General features: G+C 45.0%; 2 protein-coding genes across 2 annotated transcripts; both read left to right on the forward strand.

Annotated features, from left to right (window-relative positions):
• Nucleotides 1–784: 784 nt before the first annotated feature.
• Nucleotides 785–2,646, forward strand: LOC148997662 (uncharacterized). The gene is made up of 5 exons (XM_089120338.1): nucleotides 785–807; nucleotides 1,024–1,425; nucleotides 1,541–1,779; nucleotides 1,889–2,101; nucleotides 2,202–2,646. The coding sequence occupies exons 1-5, from the start codon at nucleotides 785–787 to the stop codon at nucleotides 2,606–2,608; spliced, it is 1,284 nt and encodes a 427-aa protein (XP_088976464.1). The 3' UTR covers nucleotides 2,609–2,646.
• A 6,435-nt stretch (nucleotides 2,647–9,081) lies between these two features.
• Nucleotides 9,082–11,194, forward strand: LOC148997663 (uncharacterized). Its single transcript, XM_089120339.1, has 2 exons — nucleotides 9,082–9,206; nucleotides 10,208–11,194. The coding sequence occupies exon 2, from the start codon at nucleotides 10,232–10,234 to the stop codon at nucleotides 11,192–11,194; it is 963 nt and encodes a 320-aa protein (XP_088976465.1). The 5' UTR covers nucleotides 9,082–9,206; nucleotides 10,208–10,231.
• Nucleotides 11,195–20,240: the final 9,046 nt, after the last annotated feature.

Raw genomic sequence — 20,240 nt, forward strand, 5'->3', positions numbered from 1 at the left:
TTTTATTAAAATGAACGCATCTCAGTCATTGTTTATGCTACAGACAAGTTTTGCACATCTATTGAAAGCTTGAGACCTGCACTTTAATGTGTTTGCATTGAATTATCTGTATCTTGTTCAGGGAGTTGATAATACAGACTAAAGTTGCGGCTGTCACCGCTGAACTCACCCCAGGCCTTTGTCGTTACTGTTTCTGCTGTGCTAAAACGTCTTTATTTAACTCAAATCTCAAGCTTTCTTTCTGCTTTTAGCATCAAATTAATCAGTGAGTTCGGAAAGATTAAGAGTTGAGAAAGATTATTTCCCTCAGGACTTAAATTAATTCCATCTCTTAAGCCAACAAACACTTAAGTGTCCCTGGCAGTAAATATGATTGCCCATTTAAAAACCATTAGAACTAACCAGTTTCATTTCACAAGCTCAGGCAGTAAAACTGATGGCTCATTGATGGCTCACTGATGGCTCACTGATGGCTCACTCATGGCTCACTCATGACTCAGCTATCTCATGATGGCCCATTATCAGGTCTGCGCAGAGGCAGACACCCATTGTATAATACTGCGATCTGATTGGCTGGTTTGAGACACTCAGGAGGTTTATCTGGGAAGCATACTGCTAGAGAAATCACTTTTCTTCAAATGATTCTACTGTGCTGATCTGCTGAGGACTCCTGGATTCTGCTGAGAACACTTGGATTCTATCTACTCTGCTGATCTGCTGAGAACACTTGGATTCTATCTACTCTGCTGAACTGCTGAGACAATCTGAATTGGATTTTGCTGAAATGGAAGGACAAGCTGAGAAGAGGTAATGTTTGTGTTTTTGTGTATTTTCTGTTGAGCTCCATTTCAATGGTAATAGGACAATGCCCTGTTCTGCTGCATACTTAAGAGTTTAAGGTTTAAGTTTTTATCTCTTTTTTAAGTTTTGCTGGTCAAGGGTGATATTAGGCCTCTGTTTTAAGAATTCACTGTCTTCATTCATTTGATTTGTAAGTTTTGGTGTGTCTGCTTTGTCTCACAGCCAGAAATCCAACCGTCGCATCATTCACTGCTTGCTGTGTGGGAAACCACAGGAGATGCTGTCGACGCATCTGAGCAGAGTGTGTATGAAAAAGAACACACCCGAAGAACGGATGGAGGAAACAAATAGGGCAAAGGAGTCTGCCAAGGCGTGGACACGGCAAGCCAGGAACTGGGACTACAAGGAGATGGTGAAACGTTACCCCCACAGACCATCCAGACTGGCTCTTCTGAAAGAGCTTTGCCAAAGAGACTTTTTTGTGGCTAATGCTCCTGAACAGGCAGACTTGGACTCAGAAGAGGCGTCCACCAGCACGGCGGGTGAACCTTCTGGAGCAGCCGGTGGCAGCTCTGAAGCAGCCGTTGTCAGCTCTAAAGCAGCCGCTGTCAGCTCCCTGACACGGTATGTAATTATCTGTAATATAATTATGTTATAAATCTGTTATAATTATAATGTCTCTCAACGCTCATCCATCAGTTCGTTAGTTTGTAACCTCCAAACCTTTTCGATATTGCAGCTCCTCTTCTGACGACTCTGGTGAAGAGGGCACCCAGGCAGTGAAGAGAAGGCGGGTGGAAGAAGAGGTTGGCAGCCCAGCCCCGGACTTTAATGCTTTCCTGCAGGCCTTCCCTGTGGGAATCACTGGCCAACCACCCAACAAGACCCAGAGAGAAAAAGCTGGGTTCCCCGCCGACAGAGTCTTTTATGATAAGTGGAGGGCTCTGCAGTACAGCTTTCGGGAGCAACATCTTTTGTGTAAGTGTATATACTTCCTTATGATCCAATGATTAGATTTGCTCCAACAGAAACATTTTGAACTAGTGTGTGAACCTGAATTTTAATTCAAATGTGCTCTCTTCGACAGCAAAATTCTCAAGACGTACCCCAACTGCAGCGATGGTGGCCAAAGTCATAGATGCAGAGGGCTGGACGGCCAATCATCCTCGTCCAGAGGACATCATGGCGAAGTGGAGGCTGCTCAGCAGAGCACAGGCGGAGAGTGACCCGGGCATCATCAAGGGGGTGACCAGGCAGAAATGGTCGGGTCTGGCTGTGAAGGCCTTTGGGGAGCAGAAAGGTATGTACAACTGTCTTATGAGCACAGTAAAATCCATAAATAAAATGAATATAATAACATCATGAACAGCACATTAATGACTCCCTCTTTTTGACCACAGGCGTTGTTGCAACCAAGGCCTTCGGGAAGGGCTCCATTCTGTGTGATTTCCACGGAAAGGTGATCACAGGTGCTGAGGGCAGGGAGATGGCAGAGACGCAGGACCAGCTGGGCAACCTGTTTTTCTTCAAACATGGCCCTGACGAAATCTGCATCGATGCGGAGACTTTCCCCTGTGAGTGCCACCCGTCTCTGGAAACCATCGGGAGATGGATTACACATTCAAAGAAGAAGTGCAACGTGCAGCCATGCCACTGCATAGTGAAGCTTCAGGGGGGAGACAGGCACGTCCTGCTCTTTCAGGCCACCACGGACATTAAGAAAGATGATAAGATCTGCTTCGACCACGGCATCAAGAAGAGGACTTTTCGTGGGGAGATAGAGGAGCTGGAGTGGCTGGACATTTGATTCTTTACAATTTGTGTCACATTTTATGACACAAGACTATGAACTATCAATGTTTTCTTTTTCAACTGTGAGCTCGCGAATGAACTATAGATGTTTGGACAAAATTGGGAGCTTGCGAATGAACTATAGATGTTTGGACAAAATTGGGAGCTTGCGTATGGACTATCAATGTTTGGACAAAATTGGGAGCTTGCGTATGGACTTAATGTTCATGTAAAAGGAGCCTCAATAGCGTCTAAACATTGTAGTTTCATGTAAAAGGAGCCTCAATAGCGTCTAAACATTGTAGTTTCATGTAAAAGGAGCCTCAGTGTGACCAATGAAATAATTGACCTTGATCTACATCCTGGAGCTGGAGTGGTTGGATCTCTGACAACCCGGACAGACTCTATTTTTTCAGACTGTGATTTTGCCGGACGTCTGCTTGCCTCTCACAGACCATGTGTGACAAATTTAAATGGAGCCTCATTGTGAACTGACAACCCAGACAGACTGTATTGTAAGTAGAGTACTTATTGTAAGTGTATTGTAAATACTTTGAACAGTATTGTACATGAATTTATGCTCACTGTACATTAGTAAAATAACCTCTCTGTTTTTGGTTTACCACAGCAGGATTTTGAAGAAGGCACCACACACTCTACCCGGGCATCCCAGGACAGTGTCTCCTTCCATCGTCGGCTCCTCAGAGCTCCTTGAGGGATGCTGAGAGCGAGCCAGAACCTGAGAACAATTTCCATAAAGTTACGCATCTCTTTAACCATTCATTCACATATTGCTCACCTTTTATACTACTGCTGAATCAGATCAAATGCATTAATATTATGAACATCAGCTATGCTAATTATTTCCCCTCTGCCTTTCTGCTGTTATCTCGGGACGCTTGTCCCGAGAAAATAGGGGTTCGTCAGGTCCAGCTTGTATCCAGCGTGTCACGGAGACTTCAGATGCCCCAACGCCTGTGTTTTGATGACCAAACGCCCGTGAAGAGACGACTCGACCCCTGTGAAGAGGCGACTCAACATCGGTGATGTGTTTTCCCATAAACTAATACATGATTAACTAACTGTATTTTTCTATGGACAATTCAGAATTGCACTATTGTGTAAAGAACTATACGAATAAGAATTAGAATTAAAGCTGCTATGCATATTTCTTTTCTGTTTTAAAAAAATAATTTCCGTTAATCTGAATTCAATCATTCTTTTAACAGTGGGAGCCTTACGGGAGTGTTCACGGGGCCTGCATCTTCTTCCACACATTCTCAGATGCCCAGGAAAAGATTTCTAAAAATTAGAATACAGTGATCTCTATTCAAAACAACTGAATAAGCTCTAATCCCTAACTGTAAAACTGTGTGACGTGTTTTTGAGCATGTGATGAGGCTGTGCATTTATATATAATGGTGTCAAGTTTATAAAATGTGTAAACAACAAGCAGTGTACATATTCTTTTGGAGTGCTCTTTAATATTGTTAATAAAAAATAATTTTCACAAACCTATTGTTGCATTATGATTGTTTGTTGATTATGCTGTAGCTTATGGTTTTCGATTTAAATAATCTCCTGTTAAAAATCTTTTATTAATATAATTATTGTCTGTGACCCTACATTCACCAAATGTTAGAGTGACTGAGATAAAATAGGACTAAAATAACTTTAACTTGTCATTTGATTTTGATTTTTCTACAGTATTTTACAGACAGCTGTCAAACTCTGTTGCAATTGTGTAAACTTTTCGTTTGATTTTTATTTCTCTACAGTATTGTGCCAACAATGAAGAGATGGAGGACTTATAATTTATTTTAAATAAATATCATTATGGTCTACTCTTCTTATTTTTTGAAATATATTTCCAAATCTGTCGAGGTTTTGCAGAGATATTTGCGTGTTATTTGTGTGTCTTGTAACATTGAGGGTGCAGCCATGTTTGTTTAGATGCAAAGCCCTCTGGGATATGACGTCTTAGCTTGTATTGTGATCAAATCAAACAATTGTTCAAAGCAAACTGTATTTTATTAAAATTACAATAAAGCAAAGTAAAAACTATATACACAATTAATACAGAAACAACAAAGAAATATATAGATGAACTCAATTAAAGCTTTAACAAGTTAAGAACTATACACACACACACACACACACAATAAAAAGCAGAAAGACACTTTAAACATTAAACAGTGCATCTGTTACAGACAGAGATCCCTCCAGTTGTCTGGCACAGGATCCTCCGAACGCAAGCGCCTGTTGAAACATACAGAATGATAATGAAAAGTATGGTTAAATAACATTTTGGAACAAAACAAAATAGAAATGGGTATCCAAATGTACTTTAAGGCTAAATGTTTGCCTAAAAATCTATATATTAACAGGTATATATAAAAACAGGTGATGCAAACTTACTCGTTGTGCTGTGCTCGAAGCCCACCCTGGCCTCACCATCTTTGAGGACACAGGACGGCCTGGTGAGTCCCGAGGTGGGCATGGCATTGCGGCTCGCTTCGAGTTCCAGTGACTCCAGCATGCCGCTGAACCTTCTTTCCTTGGTCGAACCTCAGCTTTTTGCGGGCCGGTGTCCCGCTCCAGCGAGCTTCCAGGCATCTCGTTGTCTCCACAGATGCATCTACCACGGGTTGGGGTGCCATGTGCAATGGGCATGCAGCCGCAGGTTCCTGGACAGGACCCCAGCGCCTCATGCACATCAATTGCCTCGAGCTGCTGGCAGTACGCCTGGCCCTGCACCGCTTTCGAGCACTGTTCAGGGGTCAACATGTACTTGTCCGCTCAAACACCACTGCAGTAGCGTACATCAACCACCAGGGGGGTCTACGCTCACGCCGGTTGTCGCAGCTCGCCCGCCACCTCTTGTTATGGAGTCAGAAGCACCTGAGGTCCCTTCGTGCAGTATAGATTCCAGGAGACCGGAACCTGGCAGCCGACGAGCTGTCACGGGTCCGTCCTATCTCCGGCGAATGGCGACTCCATCCCCAGACGGTCCAGCTGATTTGGGACCAGGTCGGGGAGGCACAGATAGATCTGTTCGCCTCCCGGGACTCATCCCACTGCGCCCAGTTTTATTCCCTGACCGAGGGTACGCTCGGCTCAGATGCACTGGCGCACAGCTGGCCACGGGGCCCACGCAAGTATGCGTTTCCCCCAGTGAGCCTTCTTGCACGGGTGTTGTGCAAGATCAAGGAGGACGAGGAGCAGGTCTTGCTGGTAGCCCCCTATTGGCCCACCAAGACGTGGTTCTCCGAACTCATGCTCCTCGCGACAGCACCTCCTTGGCCTATTCCTCTGAGACAAGACCTACTCTCTTAGAGACGGGGCACTCTGTGGCACCCTTGTCCCGATCTCTGGAGGCTGCACGTGTGGCTCCTGGAAGGGACGAGGCAGGTTTGAGCGGCGACCATCACTTCCGCTAGAGCGTCGTCCACGAGACACCTTTATGCGTTGAAGTGGAACCTCTTCGTCAACTGGTGCTCTTCTCGCGGAGAAGACCCCCGGAGATGCTCGATCGGAGTCGTGCTTTCCTTCCTGCAAGAAGGGTTGGAGCGTAGGCTTTCGCCCTCCACCCTTGGGTTTATGTCGCGGCCATTGCCGCGTCTCATGATGCAGTGAAAGGTAAGTCTATGGGAAGCATGACCTGGTTATCAGGTTCCTGAGGGGTGCGAGGGGGCTAAATCCGCCTCCCTCCCCTCGTGCCCTCTGGGGACCTCTCAGTAGATCTGAGTGCTCTGCAGAGGCCTCCCCTGGAGCCTTTGCAGTCGGTAGAGTTTTTGCCCTGTCCTATGTGACAGGACTCCTGATTGCATTGGTCTCCATCAGGAGAGTAAGGGACCTGCACGCACTCTCCGTTGACGAAGTGTGCCTGGAGTTCGGGCCGGCTTACTCTCACGTATTCCTGAGACCCCGGCCTGGATATATGCCCAAGGTTCCTACCACTCCTTTCTGGGACCTGGTGGTGAACCTGCAAGCGCTGCCCCTGGAGGAGGCAGACCCAGCCTTGGCACTGCTCTGTCCGGTACGTGCTCTCCGCACCTACGGGGGGAGCCATGGGGGGAGCCAGAAGGGAAGGGCTCTCTCAAAGCAACGGCTGTCCCACTGGATAGTGGACGCCATTGCTTTGTCTTACCAGCAGCTAGGCCGGCCGTGCCCCCTTGGTGTGACGGCCCATTCCACTCGGAGTGTGGCCTCCTCTTGGGCTCTAGCGCACGGCGCCTCGCTAACAGACATCTGCAGAGCTGCAGGCTGGGCGACACCCAACACCAACATTGAGCCGGTGTCCTCTCACGTACTCGCTTCCGCCAGTACTGTACCCGCTTAGGTGTCTTCGCTTGCTCGCCATTCCACTCCTCGGACTGGATAAGTGCGATATCTCCTCAGTTCTTCCATTGAAGCCTTGAGTCCTCCAGCACCGACGATGCGGGCACCACTGCTGTTGCTCTGGATGCCGGCTAGGTGCCTCCATGCGTACGGTTCCCCATGGTAACCGTCTCATGTGTATTTCCACTGTAAGCCTCTCTGAGCATGTGTCTTCCCTTGGCAAGCCATCTGCCACCCCTGGAGTTAAATTCTAGTAGCCACCTACGGTTGGTGCTCCAGTGATCTCCATATGTGTTCCTTTACGGCCATATGTGTATTCAGGGGCGGCTCGCCCATAGAGGGCGCTGGGGCGCCGCCCTCCCTCCGACCTGTCTGTCTGTTTTTTTAATATATATTATAATTTATCATTTTGAAAAATAATCTGTGTTAATTATATGCTAATAATTGTTTTACTTTGAAAAGTGTTTTGAACTCGCCAGAATGATATTTGCATTCACTTTCGTTACTTTTATCATGTTGGTGTAGTAGTATAGCCAATAGGCTGTCTTCTCAGGGCGCCAGTTCGCTCAGCCCCACAGTGCTGGAATTTAAGCCAATGGTTCCCCGGTTGCTATGCAAAAAAGTTTATATTTCGCCAATCAGCGTCGTCAAATTTTATGGTTTGGGGGCGCTGAAAATATCGCCCACAGTATCAGATTAGGGGAGTGCACCGTGCACGCGCACCACGGGACATTTTTTTTACCTCAGATGAGAGCAGAATGGCAGCGCCAGTGACGTCGAGTGGAAATAATGTAAAGTTAGTCGTGGGAATTGACCTGTCTGTCTCTGTCACTCACTCACTCACTCACTCACTCACTCACTCACTCACTCACACACACATAAACACTGTTTCACACACATTTGATATTAAAATAGTTATTATAGGAATATTAATACCTGTCTGATTGCTTTGTTTTTTTTTTTTTTAAGTTCTGAGTTAGATTACTGTGTTTCATACTAGTTAAAATCAACTTTCTTCTCATACTTGGGTGTTACCCTCGAGAATGTTGTCCCACCCTCTCTTTCTCTAGTATCAACACATTGTTATCCATTATCCAATTTGTCAAAAATAAATATGTAGTCTACAGCTGGGGATTGATTAAACTAGATTGTTGTATTACCTATTATTTTATATTATAATTTATCAATATTATGCGTTTGCACTTTTTTCTGTCAGCACACAGAGCATAATAAACATGCAACTTGTTCATTATCATTAACTGTCAAACTGTTATTATTATTATTGTATTATTTGACCATTGGTATTGACTGTGTTAAGTTATTTTATTGGTATAGGTAAGGGCATGGCCTAAGGCCTAAAATGCACCAGAATGCAGGAAATCACATCTACTAAATTCAAAATTTTCTGGGGGGGGACCCCCAGACCGCCCTCCTATTCAGCCCCCCCTACAATATTTTTCACCAGCCGCCACTGTGTGTATTGTAAGTCCTCCTTCGGTAGGCATCTATAGCATGTCCCTCCCGGGATATGTTTCCCAGTGTACCTTGGTAATCCTGTGTCAAAGTGGGATCCCTGTAAAAAAAAAAAAAAAAAGAAAGAAGGTAAGGCTCAGGGGTCCAGACTTTCGCAGGGCACTGGAAGACAGCTTGAAGATGGCGTGATGGCACAGACCCCCAATCTCCGTCACTTCTGACGTAACTCGAAGTGACTACGAAAGGGAACGTCTCGGTTACGGATGTAACCCTCGTTCCCCGTTACGTCTCCCTGCCACTTCTGCTGTACCGCTGGGTAGACGCCGAGTTCAGTCTTGGCTCCTCAGCGAAGACATACTGCGGTTGCGTTCACTTCCTCCTTTTATACTCACGGAGTAGGGCGGAGTACGCTATGCAAATTTCCGCAGCCCCAAGGCATTGCATGCCGTTGGCTCGTTTTTAAATACTCGAAGAGGATTGGCTTTCTATGCGAAACCCCCAATCTCCGTCACTTCTGACGTAACGTCTCCGTCCCCTACTCAGGGAACGAGGGTTACAATCCGTAACTGAGACGTTTCACACGTTGGGTCAAATAGTGTGTGTGTGTGTGTGTGTAATCTCAGGCATTTCCTCTGTTAGATCAAGAAGATCTTTAAGATGTGTGTTTCTCCAGTGTGTGCAGTGAATGAAGAGCTCTTTAAACACGGCAGTGGAAACTTGTGAAACATCTGTCAGTCTGTGTGTTATTCCACAAACTTCTGCTTTGACCTGCAGACCAAACACACACTCCTGTCAGTAACGTAAGTTCTTCAAGATTTATTCCTCCTTTAATAAACCATTGTACACTTGCAGCTGTGCTGGACTGAATATTCACAACAACAGCATTCTTGCTTCTGTCATATTGTTCAAATGGAGGATTTATTAACTTTAATCTGACATTTCACATATTTCAAGCTTTCTAACATTACACACACAGAAAACACGTCACGTCAAATATTTAGCTCTAATGTTTTTAATGAAGAGAATATATGATAACAATAGTAAATGAATGCATGTTTTTTAAACTAATGACTGGTTTGTTATTTAGGGCCAATCCCAATTCTACCCCTTACCCCTTCACTTTCCCCTTCCCCTCCGTTTTGCGCGTCCACGTGAAGGGGTAGGGCTGTCCCAATTCTCTTTTGGTTGGAGGGGGAGGGCTAGGGTGAAGGGCCAGATAGCCCTTCAAACGAAGATTTTTCGGGAGCACACTTCAAACGAAGGGGTATGAGAAGTGTCACTGCTAACCCAGACTGGCTGCCCAAGCGACAAAGGAGACCCATAAATTTAAGTATTTGTGGCTTTAATTAGTATTATAACGACAAATAATGATTTGCTTTATGTTACATTCAATATTGTGTTCATATTTACGGTCAGTTTCTTCACAGAAACGTTTGTAAAAAAATCGCTAAAATTACTGTAGTTTGCTAACGATAGTCCCGCAACATATTTTCGTCGTCTCCGTTGTTTCCTGCGAACTTCACAAGATGCAAGAAAATAGCTGTAACCCACGCGACTGAGATAACTGCAGCTGTCGACGGGATCTTGGAAGTTGTGATAAACATCGCCGCATATCCTGTGACGTAGGCGCTAGCGACGACTTATAATGACGTTTAACGGAGGCGTAGTGGTGTCCCATTTCTTAGGGGAATATTTTCACCCCTACGCATTGCCACTCTGTTTCTAGGGTCAAGGGGAAGGCTAAGGGGTAGGGCTAGGGGAAAGGGAAGGGGTAAGGGGTAGAATTGGGATTGGCCCTTAGTGCCTGTCAAGATTTCATGAAACAATGGCAGAACAAAACGCCAGCATCAACGGATCAACTGGAGGAGATTATGAACATGAATGGGGTCAGATGAAGGAATTTCTCTGGAAACTTTATGTTGCACACCCAATATATCTCAGGACCATTTCCACCATTGAGATTGTAATCATGATCTTAACTCTGTGTGCGTTGTGTGCTCTTCTCAAATCTCAGCGCTCCACTCCAGTGTTTGTGATTCATTTGATTCTGTCAGATCTCATTCAGACATGGACAATCACAGAGTCACGAAATGCAGGTCATGCATATTTGTATAGTTTGATTGTGGGTCTGTATTTTATGGCATGTGTTGCTCTTGAACGATATCTTCTGGTTTCTCGTCCTATCTGGTCCAGATCTCATCATTCACTGAAAGTCTGCTGTGTTATTTCTGTGATCGTCTGGTTTGTTCCTCTGATCTTTGCAGACTTTAAGTACAATTCTCTTTTTAGACCTCTGCCCCGATCGATCGCCTGTTTAATCCCCTACCCGATAATCATTCTGTGTTTTATCGGCACTTGTCGCGGTCTTTCACGCGCAATATCTCTTACTTCTGTAAAGCGCAAAAAGATTTTGGGCAGTTTGTTCCTGGTGCTTCTGACTTACACTTTTCTCATTCTCCCCTACATATTCACGAATTTTATTATAGATTATGGTGCTTACTATTTCAGGTGGTACTATATGGTATTGCTCGATATATTTGGGCGTTTTTCTGAGTATCTCCTGCTCCTGAACCCGCTGGCTGACTGTGTCCTGTACATGTTCATCAGGCCTGATGTGGGAGGGTTAATGAAGTCTGTTCACTGCTGTTGTAGAACTGACACACATCAGGATTCGACACACACACGGGACGAACACTCTGGAGACAGTAGTGCAGCGTTTGCCTGCTGTGTTTCAGTGCTAATGCCTGCGTCTCATTCACGGACCTGCACTTCAGTTTCAACATCATGAAGTCAATGACATTCTGTTCACTCACACACCCGTCCTTTCTATGGCATTCAGCTTTATTAGAGACAACTCTTGATTCATCAATTGCTCTGTTTGCGGCCCATAAAACACATGCGGTGAACAGAGTTTTATTAAAGATGTGTTGATGTAGTGTTGATGCTTCTGCTGGCGTTCTGGATCAGCAGGACTTTATCATACGATGGAGAGGAGGGTTGTATAAAGCACGGTTTATTCTCACTTCAGATCAACAACATCAAGTAGTTTCAGCTCGTAGTCTTGCTTGTGTTCCTAATGCATGTACATTATACTCTTTTGACCAAATAACTACTATTCACGCTGTTACAAAGATAACTGACATAATGTACATATGCTCTCATGTCCATCAAAAGATGAATAACTTTCTTTCTTCTGTGGAACAGAAAAGACAATATTGTGAGATGATTTTATGAAGTCAGTGGACAGTTTCGGGTGAACTATCCCTAAAAACACTTGATTTAAAGTGCAGAAAGTATATCAGAAGAGATTTAAGTTTATATGAAATATTAACCAGAGCTTGCATGGAAATCAGAAGAGAGTTATTAGTAATATTGTTGTGTGTTTATAGAAGTGTTTCATGTGTCACATATGGAGTCAGAGACTGTCCTGTATTCTCTCTCTTCTGTCATTATTATAATTAAAGATCTCTCAGTTCTCCTGTGTGTGTTTCTGTCTTATTTGACTAATAACAGCTGAGCTGAACTGAGAACTATAGACGTGTATCTAGCACATATATTGCAGTATATTAAAGCCTATAAAGCCAAACTTTAAAAAGACAAACTATATGTAAAAAATATAGTGACTATTTTGGTCTTGATTGCAATATATGTATCAATATATATAAATATATGGACTATATTGCAATATATTGGACAATATAAATATTTTAAATCCTATATATATATATATATATATATATATATATATATATATATATAAATATATGTTGCCTAATATATCACATGGTATATTCCAACATACTGCAATATAATTTTGTTCCATAAGGGAAAGTTTGATCAAGGTGAGTGTTCATGTGTTTGACTTCCTCATATTAATATTAATCTCTGGAGGACATTTTAAGTGATTGTTTTATATGAATTTTTAATAAAGGGCATAGGTGGCGCTAGGGAGGGGCTAGCAGGTGCTTCAGCACCCCCAAGAAAGACCAAAGCACCCCAATAGCTAATATCTGGAAGCAATTATATTTTGGCTGTTTAGAAAATAGTTTACTAATAAAAATCAATGTTTTCGTATATTCTAATTAATAAATGATAAAATAATTTAAGACAAACATTTTACTCATTACACATATGCGATGTCCAACGTCAGGTCACATAAATTGCAATGTATTAGAATTATTTAGAAAGATGGAGCGTTTCCTTCTGCCAAGTAAGCAAACTCGTAATTCTAATTTAGTTTGTGAAAATGAGTAGCCTACATAAATTTACTTCAGCCCGAGGTTGACAACGTTTCAGAATCGGATTTTAACTGTACGGAGTCTGACAAAGAGTCTGTTAATGCGTTTGCCTCAGATGCAGAAACGGCAAAGGTTACGGCGTTTCAAATGCTCTTTAAATGCTGTAATAACCTAATATAAATCACTGACAAACATGCACATGCTCTGATTATAATCATATAGCCTATAGATCATTTTAGATGATGTTTTGTATGCTTTATTTTAGCAGCTTGCAAATTATTTATGCTATATGCAGGGGCGTAGCCAGGACATTATTTCTGGGGGGGCCAGCTTGTGCCAGTCTTTTATTTGGGGTGGCACTTGATTGTCAAAAACTACTATTACTAAAACTCACACGTGGCTCGTCAGGCCATAAACAATGGATTGAACTCCCTTATGACACTAATAATGTCTAATTGATAAATGCGCGAGTGCAATGTGTCATCATTATGTGAGGGGTTAGGGACCTTAACATGAGACAGGGATGTTTTTAGTGCAAATGACAGAAAGACACAATATGAATTGTCATATTAGGCGATAATTTATTTAGGTAAACCATTGCATTTTAAGTGCAACATCCAATTTATTTGTGATAATACAACAAGTTACAACGGTTGCACAAATCATGACTAGATCATGTAGTAACACTTGAGTCATTAGTTAGTTCCAATGATCTTCACTTTATAATACGGATCCAAATAATTAGTAATTCCCACAGAAGTATCTAGTAACACTTTCATCTGTGAGCTATTACTTACTAATTCGTTAATACGAGTTTATTTTAGTTAATAGTAGTTACTAGATTGTTAATAAACTTTTTCAGTAGTTCTCTGGGAAGTATTAAAAAAATAGAAGTTATTGATTAGTTAATAGTGAACTACCTTTCATCTATGCGCTATTACTTACAAGTTTGTTAATCAGAGTTTCTTGTTAGTTAATAATAGTTACTAGATTGTTAATATTGTGTTACTCATTAGTTCTTGTGTAGTTATTCATTAACGAAGGAACCGTATTCTAAAGTGTTACCCTGAAATGTTCTGTTCGCTTTGTGTCTGCTGTAACAATTACACTCTTAGAAGAAAAGGTTCAATATAGAACCTTAAAAGGTTCTAAAGCGTTATGTATTTGGAACCCTTAAAATGCAATGCATGTGAATGATCACAAAATTCAATATATGGTGGTTAAAAAATGTAATTAATCAATCAGACAAAGAGTGGCATTTCACTTTTTATCCTCTAAAAATCTGCATGATTAAAATGTGATATTAAGTTACTACAACAGTTTAATAAACAATAATTTAATAACAACTACAAATGTTGCAGAATAATGTAATATATGAATGAATAATTGTCACAGTGTCTGGTTGTGTTTCCTTGTTTGTCCACTAGATGTCCTCCTTCCCCTCGGTGTCATGTAATTCTGGAACTGCATTTCCCAGCATTCTGTCTGTCACTGTCACTCATCAGTTCATTGCACTCAGCTGTTCCCTGTAATCATTGTTCCCAGCTGTTCTGTGTTAGTCTTGTTAGTTCTGTGTATATATTCCCTGTCTGTGTTAGTTTGTGTACGGATTCGTTGCTGAATGTCACCAACACTTCTGAGGTCTGTTTTCTTGCCTGGTCGTGGTTTGTTTCTTGTTTATTTGTTTATTGGACTGCTAAAATGGATTTTGACCCCTGCATGGATGACTATGAGTTGGATTGCCCTGATAATAAATATGCTGCATTTGGATCCACCTGTTTCCCTGTGTGTTCCCGTGACAGAACGAATCCGTCAAATAATGGATCCAGTAGCATGAACATTTTTCAGGGCTTTGCTTTATTGGCCCGCTGGACTGAGGTCAAGGTGGTCAATTCCCCTGAGAACCCGGCCACCGATGACCGAGAATCTTTTAGGGGAACCCGTCTGGCCAAGTTTTCTGGGACTCGTGGAGGCCGCAGGAGAGGAGGTCCTAGAAGTGAGCCCCGGAATCACTCTCAACTTTGGTCTTTCTCCGACCATGGGCCGGTGATGCTCAGCCCAGAGCTTCCTTCACCGCTGGTCCTGTCCAGCCTGGAGCCTATACCTCACCATAAAGAACGACGGAGAAGGAGGAGGAAATACCCGTCTGCCCAGCGAGAGACTGTTCACGTCCCGTCTGCCCAGCGAGAGACCGCTCATGTCCCGTCTGCCCAGAGAGAGACTGTTCACGTCCCGTCTGCCCAGAGAGAGACTGTTCACGTCCCGTCGGCCCAGCGAGAGACTGTCCACGTCCCGTCGGCCCAGCGAGAGACTGTCCACGTCCCGTCGGCCCAGCGAGAGACTGTCCACGTCCCGTCGGCCCAGCGAGAGACTGTCCACGTCCCGTCGGCCCAGCGAGAGACTGTCCACGTCCCGTCGGCCCAGCGAGAGACTGTCCACGTCCCGTCGGCCCAGCGAGAGACTGTCCACGTCCCGTCGGCCCAGCGAGAGACTGTCCACGTCCCGTCGGCCCAGCGAGAGACTGTCCACGTCCCGTCGGCCCAGCGAGAGACTGCCCAGCGAGAGACTGTCCACGTCCCGTCGGCCCAGCGAGCGACTGTCCACGTCCCGTCTGCCCGACGAAAGACTGGTCAGGTCCCGTCTGTATCCCTGAGCTGGGACTATCTGGAGCGTCTGATTAAGACGTTGGAGAGACCTGTCCCTGAGCCGGTGCCTGTCCCTGAGCCGGTGCCTGTCCCTGAGCCGGTGCCTGTCCCTGAGCCGGAGCCTGTCCCTGAGCCTGTCCCTGAGCCTGTCCCTGAGCCTGTCCCTGAGCCTGTCCCTGAGCCTGTCCCTGAGCCGGTCCCTGAGCCGGTCCCTGAGCCGGTGCCTGTCCCTGAGTCGGAGCTCATATTGGTTCAGGACCCAGCGTTTTTGTTTGTGTTTGTGTCTGTTCTTGTGACTGTGTCTGTTTTAGTGTCAGTTCCTGAGCCGGCGCCTGTTCCCGTGCCGGAGGCAGAGCCAGCGCCTGTTCCCGAGCCGGTGTCTGGTCCTGAAAGATCTGCTCTGCCCTGGCCGCCCGAGGGGTCTTCACCGCCCTGGCCACCTGAAAGATCTGCTCCGCCCTGGCCACCCGAGGGGTCTTCACTGCCCTGGCCACCCGAGGGGTCTTCACCGCCCTGGCCACCTGAAAGATCTGCTCCATCCTGGCCGCCCGAGGGGTCTTCACTGCCCTGGCCACCCGAAAGGTCTTCACCGCCCTGGCCACCCGAGGGGTCTTCACCGCCCTGGCCACCCGAGGGGTCTTCACCGCCCTGGCCACCTGAAAGATCTGCTCCATCCTGGCCGCCCGAGGGGTCTTCACCGCCCTGGCCACCCGAAAGGTCTTCACTGCCCTGGCCACCCGAGGGGTCTTCACCGCCCTGGCCACCCGAGGGGTCTGCTCCGCCCTGGCCACCCGAGGGGTCTTCACCGTCCTGGCCACCCGAAAGGTCTTCACCGCCCTGGCCACCCGAGGGGTCTTCACCGCCCTGGCCACCCGAGGGGTCTTCTCCGCCCTGGCCACCCGAAAGGTCTGCTCTGCCCTGGCCACCCGAGGGGTCTGCTCCGCCCTGGCCACCCGAGTGGTTTTCACCGTCCTGGCCACCCGAAAGGTCTTCACCGCCCTGGCCACCCGAGGGGTCTTCTCCGCCCTGGCCACCCGAAAGGTCTGCTCCGCCCTGGCCGCCCGATGGACTACGTGTCTCGCCCTGGCCACCCGATGGACTCTGTGTCTCGCCCTGGTCCTCGGTAAAGCCCTCACCCCTTGTTCCTGTCTCCCTTCATGGACCTGGCCCACCATCCCTCCCCCTGATCCTCCACCGTTCCACCTCCCTCCTGAACTCTTGTGATTGTGTTGTAGTTGTTGTCGTGGAGTGTCTGGTAGCCACTCCGTAGAGGGGGGGTTATGTCACAGTGTCTGGTTGTGTTTCCTTGTTTGTCCACTAGATGTCCTCCTTCCCCTCGGTGTCATGTAATTCTGGAACTGCATTTCCCAGCATTCTGTCTGTCACTGTCACTCATCAGTTCATTGCACTCAGCTGTTCCCTGTAATCATTGTTCCCAGCTGTTCTGTGTTAGTCTTGTTAGTTCTGTGTATATATTCCCTGTCTGTGTTAGTTTGTGTACGGATTCGTTGCTGAATGTCACCAACACTTCTGAGGTCTGTTTTCTTGCCTGGTCGTGGTTTGTTTCTTGTTTATTTGTTTATTGGACTGCTAAAATGGATTTTGACCCCTGCATGGATGACTATGAGTTGGATTGCCCTGATAATAAATATGCTGCATTTGGATCCACCTGTTTCCCTGTGTGTTCCCGTGACAATAATAGCCTTTAAAAAACCTTTGAGCCAAAAGGGTTCTTTCTGGTCAGTTTTGAACCTTTTTTAGCATAAAATGTCCTTTGGAGTTGATTAAAGAACCCTATGCTACATTATAGGGGCCGTTTACACCTGGCCACTTCATGCGTTTTCTGTGATCGGATAGCTATCCGATCGTGAAAAGACCGCTGGCCAGCGCTGTGTTCTTTGCTCTGGTGTGCTGGGGCAGCGGTATGAAAGCCAGAGATGGGAACCGACTGGACAAACTGGTCAACCAGGGTGTGTCAGTGCTGGGGAGGAGGGTTGATTCTGTAGGCGAGTTGGTGGAGAGAAGAATGAGGAGAATGATGAAATCCATCCTCAGTAACAGGAGCCACCCACTACATGAAACTGTGGTTGCCCAGCAAAGCAATCGCAGCGACCGTCTCCTCTCTATGCGCTGCAGGACTGAGAGGTTCAGGAGGTCATTTCTTCCGGCCGCCATAAGGCTATACAATGGAACTGCTTGAAGTGCATTATCGATCTACTACTAATGATTGTAGCAGTTTGTTGTGGGACTTTTTTATCGACTCTTTTATTAACTTTTATTAATTGTTATTATTGGTGCTCTCTTTTATGTGTGTATAGTAGTGAGAATGTTTGCTGGTAATCAACACACACTAATGCTGATGGACATTGAATTTCCCCTGGGGGGATTAATAAAGGCATCTACAACAATCTACAAGACCTGGTGTAAATGCCCCCCGAAACGCATTCGAGGCGGATTTGAATCCGATCACTCAAACCACTTCAGAAGGTGGTCTGGGCCGCATTCCAGACGAAACTGGACAAGTAAATGCATCTTGTTCTTGAAACCACATATGTAAATGTTAATACTCCCAAAAATGCGAGAAAAAAAAAAAAAAGAAAAAAGAAACGCGTGAGAGCGTGTTACAGGCTACATGTCATGCTATTTTAGTCAGATATGACGACGCTACTGCGACGCGCATCATCACCTCAGATGAGCGGCTGAACGCAAGCCAACGTGCCGCAATCTATCGCAAATCAAAGTGAAAGTAAGTCGCAGACGATTAACACTACCATCTTCATTAAAAGTAAAGAAACGAAATGATCTTACCAGTTCTGTTGCCGCTCTCTCTTATCACCGTCTTTGCTGATTTTGAAATTAGCCGATGATCAATAAAATCCAACTCATATCTGTTGCTTTCGGTGACGTGCACTTCATTAAATCTGTATAAAACGCGGGAATTGAAGATCATATTTTGTAGTATCTTGGAGTAACCACTAGGTGTCATTGTAATATAAGTGTTGTGTTTGATCTGGGAGAGAGACATGTGATATGCTGGCAGCCTGGTGTGTGTATGTAGCAACAAACCAAGTAAAGCATTGACTCAAACTTTATGAATGTAGTTGTCTACTTTCTGCAGTGTAAAGATACTACATTTTTGGCGACGAGGATTGGATTGTGACAACCAGGAAAAAAAAGAAGCCTGTGACGACAACATATGGAGGATTAACCATGGCCACAGGAACTATTGGCTCTCTAGCGGCATTTGATGCACAAGCTCAAACATGGGAAGACTATTCTGAAGTACTGGAGCAATTTTTCGTGGCTAATGGAATTGAAGATGAGGGTAAGCAAAGAGCTATTCTCATAAGTGTTGTGGGACCACAAACTTACAGTGTGATGCGAAATATTTTGAGTCCAACAAAGCCCAGTGAAAAGACTTTTCAGCAACTGGTAACACTGCTAAAAGATCATTTCAACCCTCAGCCAAGTGAGATTGTACAGCGATTTAGATTTGATTCAAGGATGAAGAAGCCGACAGAGACTGTGACAGAATATGTAGCAGAGTTACGTCGTTTGGCACAAGATTGTAATTATGGAGCAACTTTGGATCAAATGCTGCGGGATCGACTTGTTTGTGGCATAGATGGTGATCGGATTCAGAGAAGGCTGCTCTCAGAAGCAAATCTGACGTTTGAGACTGCTTTTAAAATTGCAGTAGCCAATGAAGGGGCAAGTAAAAATGTGCTCGACTTACAAAGTAAATCCAGCGTACAGGCATGTAACAGCGTCATGTATAAAGAGGGGAAACCTGATCGCTGGAAAAAGGGAGAAATGAGTGAACAAAAAGAATTAAGAGAATGTTACAGATGCTGTGGGACAAATCATAAAGCAAATTATTGCAGATTTAAGAAGGACAAATGTTATGTGTGTGAAAAAATAGGTCATATCGCCAGGGCCTGTCGTAACAAAAGTAAACAGAGTGGACCCGCAATAACTGGAAGAAGTGGAAAGGGGGTGCGGCCGCATCGAGCATTCAATGTAAGTGACAATAATGACAGTGATGAATTTGAAGAAACATTCACGTTGGCATGTGTACAAACTGATGCACTGAAGAAAGTAAAACCCCTTACTGTTGAGTTAATTGTTAATGGCCGACTGATAAACTTTGAAATCGATACTGGATGTAGTGTCAGTCTTATGAGTGAGGAAATGTACAAGGTCACCTGGAAAGATTCTGAAGCTCCCAAACTGAGACTTACAAAAATCAAGTTGAGAACGTATACAGGAGAGCCATTGGGAATAGTGGGTGTGGCTGATGTAGAAGTAAAATACCAGCAGCAAGAAAAGATAATGCCACTTGTTATAGTGAAGGGAACTGGGCCTTGCTTACTAGGCCGATCCTGGCTTGAAGAGCTTCAAATGCAATGGAGTGAGATAAAGCTGGTGCAGTCGGAGATGACGTTGCAACAGGTGCTATTCCAGCATGAGGAAGTTTTCAAGGAGGAGCTGGGGACATTAAGGTGTACTACTGCCACTCTTCATGTGCCGACTGATGCCACACCCAGGTTTTTTAGACCTAGATCTGTGCCATTTGCCCTGAAAACAAAGGTGGAGGAGGAGATTAATCGACTGCTGCGGCACAAAATCATCTCACCTGTGAAGTACTCAGAGTGGGCAGCTCCTGTTGTTCCTATCCTGAAACCAGATGGCAGTGTAAGATTATGTGGTGATTACAAACTCACAGTTAACAGAGCCTCAACATTGGAACAGTATCCCATACCAAGGGTGGAGGATCTTTTTGCTCGGTTGGATGGAGGAAAACAGTTCACAAAACTGGATATGAGTCACGCATACCAACAAATCATCATGGATGAAAACTCCAAGAAATACTTGACGAATACACAAAATACACAAAAAGGGTTATTCACATATAATCATTTACCCTTTGGAGTTGCTTCCGCTCCTGCTA

This window comes from Pimephales promelas, chromosome 2 (genome assembly GCF_988280905.1).
Source record: "Pimephales promelas chromosome 2, fPimPro1.hap1.1, whole genome shotgun sequence".
NCBI classification, from domain to species: Eukaryota; Metazoa; Chordata; class Actinopteri; order Cypriniformes; family Leuciscidae; genus Pimephales; species Pimephales promelas.

What these genes read in the sequence shown, in the direction of transcription:
- LOC148997662 (XM_089120338.1), top strand. Translation starts at nt 785, where the DNA reads ATGGAAGGACAAGCTGAGAAGAG. An exon ending in TCGGGAGCAACATCTTTTGT is followed by an intron (nt 1,780 to 1,888) that starts GTAAGTGTATAT and finishes TCTCTTCGACAG; the next exon opens with CAAAATTCTCAAGACGTACC. An exon ending in GGCCTTTGGGGAGCAGAAAG is followed by an intron (nt 2,102 to 2,201) that starts GTATGTACAACT and finishes TTTTGACCACAG; the next exon opens with GCGTTGTTGCAACCAAGGCC.
- LOC148997663 (XM_089120339.1), top strand. Translation starts at nt 10,232, where the DNA reads ATGGCAGAACAAAACGCCAGCATCAACGGATCAACTGGAGGAGATTAT.